General features: G+C 38.8%; 1 protein-coding gene across 1 annotated transcript in view; it reads right to left on the bottom strand.

The window, feature by feature from the left end:
• The window catches only part of LOC107717021 (guanine nucleotide exchange factor DBS-like), an 18,949-nt gene extending 10,102 nt beyond the window's left edge, over nt 1-8,847 (bottom strand). The window contains exons 1-6 of the mRNA XM_016523667.1: nt 8,676-8,847; nt 7,768-7,833; nt 7,577-7,700; nt 6,251-6,350; nt 2,559-2,681; nt 1,178-1,294 (exon numbers count right to left, since the gene is read on the bottom strand). Of these exons, the coding sequence (XP_016379153.1) occupies nt 1,178-1,294; nt 2,559-2,681; nt 6,251-6,350; nt 7,577-7,700; nt 7,768-7,833; nt 8,676-8,715 (570 nt within the window). The 5' untranslated portion in view covers nt 8,716-8,847. The remainder of the gene's footprint in view (nt 1-1,177; nt 1,295-2,558; nt 2,682-6,250; nt 6,351-7,576; nt 7,701-7,767; nt 7,834-8,675) is intronic.
• Between the last annotated feature and the right edge of the window lie 2,319 nt (nt 8,848-11,166).

Below are 11,166 nucleotides of genomic sequence, written 5' to 3'. Positions count from 1 at the left end.
GTGACAGTGACGTGGGCGCCGGTTCAAGTCGGACAAAATTTCTAACCGGCATGCACTGCTTCAAGTCAGCCGGCGATCGGTTTGTGCGGCGCCGCATGAAGTCGAACGCACCTATTGATGTAGAATCGTTGGGTGGGGCTAAACAGACAGTGATGTAGAAGCAGGCGTTGATGATCTGTGGAGGCGGTGCTTATCCACACTATTACATTATAGAGTCGTACATTCCACAAGCTGTTGTTTGGCACACTGCTTTCAATAAAGCTGTTTTTAGACTAACGATAAAGTTGAGTTCTGAAACTTACAGGATGTTTTTATAGTACAATGACCTCTTATCTGTCAAAAGATCAAGGGAATTTTGGTTTCTCAGTTCATGACCCCTTTAAAAATTAGCTTTAAAACCTTTAACAAAGTACCAAAAGAAACAAACATGCCCCATCAATCTTAACCTGAGGAGCGCACCCTTACCAAATCCCACGCTCTCTGCTCAAATAAAGGCTCAAAGAAGCCCAGATCAGATCTGACAGACAATATCAAGCCCTGAGTGAACCCATGAGAAAGAGCGGATGCTGGACAGCGCTGATGAGCACACCAGAGAGTGTGCGGCCCTTTCACATGCTAATGACCGCAGATGATTGTCCTCTGAAGCTTCTCCAGGACGACACACAATAGAGACGATGCGCTCATGAATACACTCACTAATGAAACACACATCCGAGTCAGAGCACAACACACACACACACACACACTAAACATGCACATACTAAACACGGCTGCTGCCAGCGAGCTGCTGAAGCAGTGAGGATCTGCGGGGGGGGGGGGTATGTATAGAGTACGCCAAGCGTTATCCAAGGCCATCAGGGCTGATCATGAGACCCTGCTGTGGCGTGACTGATCCATCCTGCTGCAGACGGAGCCAGAGAATCAAACAAACACACGGCGCTTTCATGCAACGACTGGCTGCTCAGATCTAAATAAAGGCTGGAGGGAGGACAGGAACAGGCCATCACATGCATTCAGATATCACACACACTATTATGGTGGGGTCTTTTCACTGGATTCTTGAGTTTTTATTACGGAGCTTAGGGGATAGTTTCTGTCCCCTAAACAAACCTTTCTGTATTTAGACACTTTCGTCAAAACATTTAACATGCCAAGCAAATAAGCAAAAAACTCCTACCTTAACGAAGGCAACCCAGCTCTTATGGCAGTATATGAGGTATCCACCCAAACTAGACGGTAACTGGCTTCTGTCGATGTAGTTGGAAAGCTCAAAAACCTCTTTGAGGAAGACGCGCTGTCCACATAAAAGAAAACCGACATTAGAGCTCAACGTTAAAACCAACCGCTTCAATGCAGGAAGAAATACAGCTTTGGAAATCAGTGATAGGGAATTGATTTAATTCGATTGAGATTAACAAGTTCAATTGTAAGTTAACATGTACACAATTTATTCTGTAATATTTCAGGATATGGGGACATTTTCAACATGGTAGAAAAATAAATAAATAAATAAAAGCTGTAAACCAGCGGTTCTCAATGGGACAACAGGATAATCAAATTATTAAAATACTCCAATTTGATTTCAATTTAAATTATTAACGTTAAATTAAATTTCAAAAGGCAATCTAAATGTACACATTTAATAAAATAAAATATAAATTCATAATAAATTAAGATAATGAACATTATAAATGTATATAATAAAAAATAAAATAAAAGGCAATCTAAATGTACACATTTAATAAAATAAAATATAAATTCATAATAAATTAAGATAATGAACATTATAAATGTATATAATAAAAAAAAAATAAAAAAAAAGAACAATAATAAAGATTAAGATGTTAAATGCAAACACTTGTTTTTATCCCCCTCAGTTACTAGTTTTTATTGAAGAGAACAGTTCATATGTTATGGTCCATGAGGTTTTGAATTGTTGTGTTGGACAACAGGCGGCCATTGTGTTAAACACTTCTGTAAACTACAGCAAACCCTTTCATTTAATATAACACCAGCTCAAACCATTAGTCAACAGCTATTTATTATATTCACATAAGCATTTAAAAACTGCATTGTATAGTAACATTTAAACTACATAATTAGGTTTCACGAAACCACATAACTCACAATAAATGAACTCTAAACATTAAGGAAAATAAGTGGCTTTGACCGAGAAATCACATCTTTCTCATTTCAGTCTCAATGTATAATCGTTTTAATGGTGGCTGTCATATCTCATGCTCACGACGGATTTATTCAGATATACTCCTCTCTAAAGTACTTTTCTAGCCAACTAACAGCTTATGAGCACTGACACGAGCCGAAACCCTGATCGTCTGATTACATGAGGCACGATTCATTCCAGTAAGCTGTTCGGTTTCTTTAAACACCGCCTGATGTTCATTCATGTTTTTGTGGTTTTTTTGGTGATTCTCGTTATTCAAACTCAGTCAAAAGTTCACAAAGGTGGGGGAAACCCTATATTTTGCCCATTGGGACAGAGCAGAGGTGTGGAATATGCGGAAGTGAAGGTCTCTTCATTCAGATGTGTTACTCACTTTGAAGAGGACGGGTCTGTGCTGCTTGGAGCCACTCGGTGTCAGGAGTTTCCCCAGCTGCTTCAGGACATCTTTCTTCTTTGGTTGAACAATATACACAGAGTGGATGATCCTTCTGGAAACCTACACAACACAGGACAGTACAGCAGACGCTGTGTAGGCTCAGGGAAGCTCAGTGACTCAGTAATGCAGGGATGTGAGATTTCTTTGTCCATGTTAAGGACAAGGGCTGCCCACTCGCCTCCATTATTAGATAAGAGCAGACATGTGACGACAGCAGGCATGTGATCCTCAGCTCTTGGCCTGCGCAGTCTCAAGATCTCAGCCTCGTCGCAAGCGCAAAACTAGAGCTTCACAAGACCATCACAAACGCAGAGGAAGAGCTCACCCAAAAATCCAGCATGAAATAAAACGGGCATCTATAAATCGCCATGCATCAAAGCAGATAGAAACAATTTCCACTGCCAATCTCCTAAACAAAGCCCATCTGATTTAAACCGAAATAAAGTTAGCTAAACAGCTATAGCTCCAACAACTCATTTGCTCGCATGTTAAATTTTGGCACATGAAGCTGCATCACGCCAGGTTTGACGTCAATGATGGAAACAGCATTCACTGATCTTGCCCTGTGCCAGAGCTCACAAGACCCATTCACAGTCCTGTTTTGAAACCAATTATACCATCATCACAGTCCCATGACAGACAACTGATAGTTCAGCCCTGCTGGTAGATTCAGTAACCTCACAACTCCGTTACAAAAAGCCCCTTTCTTCAATTGATGGCCATTCAACAAGTCTGAATTGAAAATCTTTTGCAAGCAACATTTAAATATTTCATTATAATAGATGTTTTCTTGTCTGATATTTTGTGGAAGCTCTTAAAAGGGTGAGAGATTTTAAAGTGTTCCTTCTAGGGATGTCACAATTCTCAATATAATATCGAACCGTTCGGTACAACATCCACGGTTCAATACGCGCTCGTGAACTACAGTTTTTTGTTTTGAGTTTAAATAATATCTGTGTTTTATTACACTCAGAAATGGCTGTGTGTGTGTGTGTGTGTGTGTGTGTCCGTGAGTTCACGTGCTGAGATGAGGAAACACCTCCCAGCTTATATTTGAAAAAGCAACATACGCAGAGCATCTTCTCTTGTAATGACATGCAATGAGAAGCCTTTCTAAACCCGTTGTTCAACAAAAGAGAACATTATAAATTGTTTTTACTTCACAACATCAGTCGAGTACTGATTAAATGTAAGAATTGTGATCTGATGTGGCTTCCTATCCAAGAATGAGGCAGAAAATATATGCTATACTGTAATAAAGGCTATGTCGATTAGAAATGGCTTACAAATATACTTAATCATTATGAAAACACCCGAGATGGCTTGAAGAACACAGATAAATCACATATTGCTGCAGGCAAGTGTTTATTGTCCTTACATTTTATCATTCAAAACGTTTAACGTTATATCTTCTTTTTATTCAGTTACAGCCACAGTGATGCCTTTATCCATATTAGGGATTTCCTGGAACGTCATCAGTTCTATTACTTCTGTGATGCATATGTGGAGGGCGCCCTCTGGTGTCCAGTATGAATGAAACATTACATGCGTTTATAGCACTCAATAATGGCCAATCCATCCGATTTTAGGTAAAAATCTGAAAAATAATACCTCTCTCATAAGAAAAAATACTCTGATGTGCCAAGCTATCAGAACAGAACACCGTGGTTAAAAACCGAGGTATGTATTGAACTGTGGACTAACTGTATTGTTGCATCCCTAGTTTCTTCAGAGTTTATCTGCAAACACCAAACCAAAATATCTGAGAAACTGAGCCAAAGTCTTCAGGGTTGCTTGAATATTACGGGCAGGAGTGAAGGAGCTGATCTGCACCGCACAGTCGGTGCTCTAGAGTCAGTCACATGAAACTTACAGGACATGTGATTGGCTTAAATTGTTCCTGAAAAGCAAAGATGGCAGCAAGCAGGGGTAAAACAGCCCAACCGAGTAAACGCCACTGACATAAACTGTTTGTTTAGTTAAACAAGCTCAAGTGAGGTTGGACTATTTTTTGCAGCTTGACTTTCACCGTCTAGAAAACACTCCGCATCCATTCTGGCTAGGGGTGGGAGATATACCGTGGTTACATGCTCACGTGACATTTCTATGCTACGTTGTCACGAAAACCTGTCATTTGCATGCGTTTCAGCATTGCATTTTAAAAAAAGTGATTTTAAGCCGTTGAAACGCAAGCAGCGAAACCGAAACAGAACTCATTTTGCTATATGCGCGCGCTGTCTGAGACGGTTTCTGAGCGCTGTCATTAGAGAGGCGCTCGCACGTGAAGACACTTGTAAACACCGTCATTTAGGTCTTAAGTGAACGCAGCAAACAGCGGAGAAAGAAAACACGCGTGTAACAGTATACTGGATCCGGGCAGCTCTTAAAGTGACAGCAGTCTAATATTCCAGCTGTCTGTCATTCATGTTAATCAAACAACAGAGAAAATCTCTCACTGCTGTTGACTAAATATATATATATATATATATTTATTTGATTTACACAGTGAAAAATATGCAGTGTTTTCATAGATTTGATAACTTTATACATTGTAGCATTTATTTGTTCTACTGTAGTTTTTTTGTCTTATTGCTTATAATTAGTTTCTTTTTCTTATTTAGGGAGCTTGTTTTTTTTTAAAATTTAGGCTAGTTTTAGTTTGTGATATTGACACTGGTGACAAGAGTTATGAAACTACTATGGTATCAAAAGTCGATATCAAAGACCTTATTTAAACAAAATTAACTATATTGTGATATAGAATAGTTACTGTAAAATAAAATTACTCTTATTATATACGATTTTGGTCATATTGGCCACCCATAATTCTGGCTAACAGCTTCATACACAACCATAACGGAGTTTGATGAACAAATACATTTTTATTTTTGAGAGAAATCTGGAAAATGGTAATTAAAGAATAAATGTGCCAATTTTCAGACAGCTTTGTATTGCTACGGCAGCACATCTAAATGAACCAAGTATTCAGTATTACCAGCACCCAAACAAACAAGTTTATTGGTCAACAAAATTCTGCAGAATGACAAAAAGCATCGTTTTTGTTGATTGGCTTTTGACAGCTACAGGGCTTTTGTTAAAACTCCAGATGGAAACTCTGCATTATTGTATCAGTCAGACTGAATCGATGCACTAAGGGTGCTTAAGTTTATCAGAAGGGAACGCCACAGACCTTTTCTCTACCATACCCTGATCAGTGAGAGACGCAGCTGCAGGTTTGGACTGAAGTGCACTGTATGAAGTCTCTGAAGGACAGCATGATACGTGACATTATCACCAACCACTCCATTTAATTTTCTTAGAGCTGTTCTGTGTCACCAAAGAACGATCAAGGCTTGGTACAAGGACGATATCTAGAGCTATAAACACAATGTGTGCCTCAGTCACACGAAGAGGGAATAAACGTGAACACGCTACTCCTTTCAGCACACATCTAGTGTCAACCACGGCAAACTGTTGGATTAATAGTGTAGTACACTAATGCTTCGAGCTGATTAAGCCACAAAACATTAACCAGGTCATCGCCTCCTGCACAAATATAGAAACCAAATGATACTTATAGAAAAGCCAGAATGACACTACACGAGACAGAATAATAACGCAATGAATACCTCCAACAACAGGAGAGTTTCAGCGATGAAGCGTGCGATGGCGAGGTTGGCTTGCCTCAAATCAACAACCACAGACAGCAGGCTCTCCTCGCCTCTTATGCTGCCAACAGAAAAACACAGGACAGAGGTGAGGAAAACACCAAACACACACAACATCAATCAGGCAAAAAGACATGACCTGATTCTGTGAAACACAACAGAACTGGCAGAAAGTCCAAGCTGCTCCATTTCAGACAACAGTGATCAAGGGATGTCAAGAGTTTGATTAAAGCAACACACAAGCACCAGAGGCCCGTAATCATAACTCGTGTGTTAGATGTTATCACATCTAAAGGGACAGTTCGACTAAAAGTTAAGATTCTGTCTGTTCTAAACCGGTTTCATAGAAAAAACTAAAGTTAGAGCCTACATAAGATATTTTAAAGGATTTGGGTTCATCTGTTTTTCGTGACTATTGACTTCCATTATGTGGAATAAAAATAAAAAAACACTGAAAACGTCAAGATATTTTTACATAGAAAAAAGTCATACAGGTTGGAAGAGCATGAGGGTGATGACCGAACGATCATTTTTTCTGTGAACTATCCCTTTAAGACTTTACAAAAATAAAAAATAAAATAATTGTCCTCAGTGTTAAAGGAATAGTTCACCCAAAAATTAAAACGTCCTCACCCTCTGATCATCCCAGATGTAGAAGTTTGTTTCTTCATCAGGTTTGTAGAAATGTAGCACTGCATCAGTGTCTCAGCAATGGATGCTCTGCAGTGAATGGGTGCCGTCAGAATGAGAGTCCAAACAGCTGATAAAAACATCACAATAATCCACAAGTAATCCACAGCACTCCAGTCCATCAGTTAACATCTGGAGAAGACAAAAACTGAAACTAATCCAGCATTAAGACGTTTTTAACTCAAATACCATAGAGTCCATAATCCATAATAACTCTTCCTCCAGTGAAAATTTTATCAGCTGTTTGGATTCACTGCAGAAGATTGATTTGTGAGCAAGTGATGTAATGCCAAATTCATTCCCATTAATAAATAAACTCATCTACTTGGTCCTACACAAAGCTGCATTAATAAAAAAAATTAAAAACCGGTTCGATGTTTATGACGCTAAAAACTATTGATACTTGCGCATGTTGTAAACTATTGTAGAGTGCTAATGGGACAAACAGACTTGCTATTTACATGCCTGGTGTCCTTTAGGGAGCTCGGCAGCATGAATCGGCACCATTATATGGAAAAGAGCAGCTTGCAGATTCTTCAAGACTTCTGTTTTCTTACTCCACACGTTTAGACTGAGTGAAAGCGGAGTGTGTCGTACTTGTGCAGGCGCAGACAGTAGTGTATGAAGTGGGACACCTCCTCTCTGCTGAGCTCCTCTGGGAGTTTACCCTGAGCCTCCGCTGGAAACACCACCAGAGGACAGCCGTGCTGGTCAAAGGCACCTGCGGACACAGAGCTCCATCAGAGCGAGCACACAGACACACAGCGAGTGACCGCAGCGGCTCTTACCGGGGAATATGACCGCTCCGGAGCGCAGCAGGTGATCTGAGGGCAGGGCTGCAGGGGCCAGGAGCTCTGAAACAACACACAGCCTCTAGCTGCATCTCTATACACCAGCATTACAGTCACATTGCGTCACAAATCAGCACGTTTACACCACTGAATAAAAAAATAACGGTAATCGAGAGTTTACATCGCACAACTCTGACTTTTTTCGTCTATAAATCCTCTATATTCTTAGAATTACGAGAAATAAATTCAGAATTGCGAGATATAAACTCACAATTTGGACATTTTCCTCAGAATTGCGAGATATACTCGCAATTGCAAGTTATAAAGTCCATTTCTGAGGAGAAAAAAGACTGACATGTTCTCAGAATTGCGAGTTTAGATATCACAATTGTGACTTTATTTCAATTCAATTCAAGTTTACCTGTATAGCGCGTTTCACAATGCAAATAGTCGCAAAGCAGATTTACAGAAAATTAAAGTTTCTAGATTATATTAAGTAATAGCTTATTAGTGGTGACTATCTCAAGTTGATGTCCATATGGCAGAAATGTACGGTAAAATTTTGTAGTTTATTACGGTTTATTTTTCGCAATTTTGACTTTATAACTCACAATTGTCAAGTCAAGGCACCTTTATTTATATAGCGTTTTTGACAATACAGATTGTGTCCAAGCAGCTTTACAGTATCAAGCAGGAAAATAGCGTCAATAATGCAAAAGGACAATAGTAAACACCCAATTGTCAGTTATTGTGAGTTTATATCACGCAGTTCCTACATCATTTCTCAGAAACGCGAGTTTATATCACACAAAAGTCAGAATTGCGAGATGTAAAGTCGCGAGGACCGTTTCTATTTTGTATTGAGTGGCGGGCTTCCACTCAGCAGAGTCCCAACTGTCGCTTACCTGCGCCGTTCATCTTCACCGGAGCTTCACGGGCTCTCATCTGACGCCGGTGCTGCCATAAGAACTCCTCGGGGAAACTTTATAAGAAACTTGCTCTACAGCGGGATCGAGAGACGGTAAGAACCGGTGTAAGCGCTAGAGTTTCCGCCATGTTGAGCCCATTCCGCGCGCTTCACACGGAGCCTCGCCGCCGCTGACGGCGGAGCTCATTTATAATGCACAGCCGGTGGGCGGGGCCACAACAAACGCCCCGCCCACAAACACATCCACGCCAAACTTTCTCATCATCAAAACAGTTCTCAACAGGAAAAGCATGTTCAGCCTATTCGGTTTATTTACAACTGAGTTTAAATGAATAGAACTGATCTATACATTTTCAACTTCGCTGATCTTACGTACAGTTTGGGCAGCTAATTAGCAAGTCAAAGTTATACAAACCAATCCTTCTGTAATAACTTTAGTTGAGAACTGATGATGCAGGCTGACATTTCTGTCCTAGTGCTGAAAAACTCACAATCATCATCCTGATCATTTAATCATCCCCAGACCAAAAAAAGAGTCAGAAATCAGAAGTCAGGTATGTTTAACACACAAGGAATTTGTCTTGATGACAGGAGCTTCCAGTGCAGAAGAAAGTACAGACATAGTGCAGACATACACCGTAGAGATGGAATATAACACTAATATAAGAAAAACAGAAAATTACATAATGCACTACATACAGGGGCAGAAATAGAGAGAGAAACGTGTAATTGTTTAAATCAGGGGTGTCAAACTCAGTTCCTGGAGGGCCACAGCCCTGCCCAGTTTAGATATAACCCTAATTAAACACATCTGATCCAGCTAATCTAATCATTTAGGCTTATTTGAAAACGACATGGTTTGTGTGTTGGAGCAGGGTTGGAACTAAACTCTGCAGGGCTGCGGCCCTCCAGGGACTGAGTTTGACACCCCTGGTTTAAATGAATGTCCAGATAAGTTATTTGCAGAAAAAGTAGCTGGTGTAGATGTCTGGCCTCTCCTCTTCAAACTAATCCTTGTTTACATTTGACCCAAATATGCTGTACATTTCCAAACAGGTGCTTCACAACCACATGATGCTGAAGGCATCAGACCGAACGGGAAAATCAGCTCTTCAGAAACACACTCAGATCCTGTTACAGAGAACACACGCGTGTCAGAAGAAACAAGAGTGTTTCACGCCGCAGCATACTTAAGCTGGTGATTTTTTATTGTTTTTGTATCAATATGAAACATAACTGTTATTATTCAATCACAATTTATTATGGCGTGTCTAATCAATCTATTGCACTCGTTCTTAAATTTTTGATCAGTTCACTACTTCAACAAAGACTGCTGATCAAACACGTGCATTTGTATTTTTATATGTAATTGAAATGAAAAAAAAAGCAACTGCGTAAATTCTTCATTTGAATAAAGAATAGGTCAAAGTTAAAACTAGATTGAGAATACTGTATTAAATGTATTTGTTTACCTGTGTGACTATTTTTGTCTTTAAAAGTAAAATCAGATGCTGAAATGACTAAATACCCAGCCATTATTATGCAATAAATCTAAATGAATATGAATCAAATACACAGCTACAAAATATAACTGTAGATACTCTAAGGGTAACTTTGCTAAGATTTCACTTAGAAATAAAATTAGGAATATAAATATAATTTACAAATATTTGGCTGCACCACCTGACATTTTATAGTTTTTTTTGGTGGTAAAGTTAAAAAACTGAATTTAAACACTTTGAAATGTTATTTAAGAAATGTAACTTGTTTAAACACATGGTTCCCAACTCAAAAATATGCATAACATTCATTTGGAAAGATTTTCAAAAACAAAAATCTTTTAGAAGCTTTATTTGTCATTGGCCCTAGTACATAAATATAGTTATTTCAGACTTTTACTTCACTTTTTAACCCAAAAAACACATGTGACCCTGGAGCACAAAAGCAGTGTTAAGTCGCTGGGGTATATTTGTAGCAATAACCAACAATACACTGTATGGGTCAAAATTATACATTTTTCTTTTATGACAAAAATCATTAGGATATTAAGTAAAGATCATGTTCCATGAAGATATTTAGTAAATTTCCTACCGTAAATATATCAAAACTTAATTTTTGATTAGTGATATGCATTGCTAAGAACTTCATTTGAACAACTTTAAAGATGATTTTCTCTATATTTAGATTTTTTTGCACCCTCAGATTCCAGATTTTCAAATAGTTGTATCTCAGCCAAATATTGTCCTATCCTAACAAACCATACATCAATGGAAAGCTTATTTATTCAGCTTTCAGATGTATGTTTAAAACAACTGACCCTTATGACTGGTTTTGTGGTCCGGGGTCACATATTGCTGGTTCATGCTGCATTAACTAATGTTAACAGATCCTATTGTAAAGCGTTACCACTTATTTAAAAGGTAGTTTTTTTTCTTCTTAATATTTTAAGCCTAAAACATCATTTGTGG

The sequence above is a fragment of the Sinocyclocheilus rhinocerous genome, unplaced genomic scaffold, assembly GCF_001515625.1.
Source record: "Sinocyclocheilus rhinocerous isolate Xijiao unplaced genomic scaffold, SAMN03320098_v1.1 scaffold210, whole genome shotgun sequence".
Taxonomy (NCBI): domain Eukaryota; kingdom Metazoa; phylum Chordata; class Actinopteri; order Cypriniformes; family Cyprinidae; genus Sinocyclocheilus; species Sinocyclocheilus rhinocerous.
This window is presented reverse-complemented; position numbering and strand designations above follow the sequence as displayed.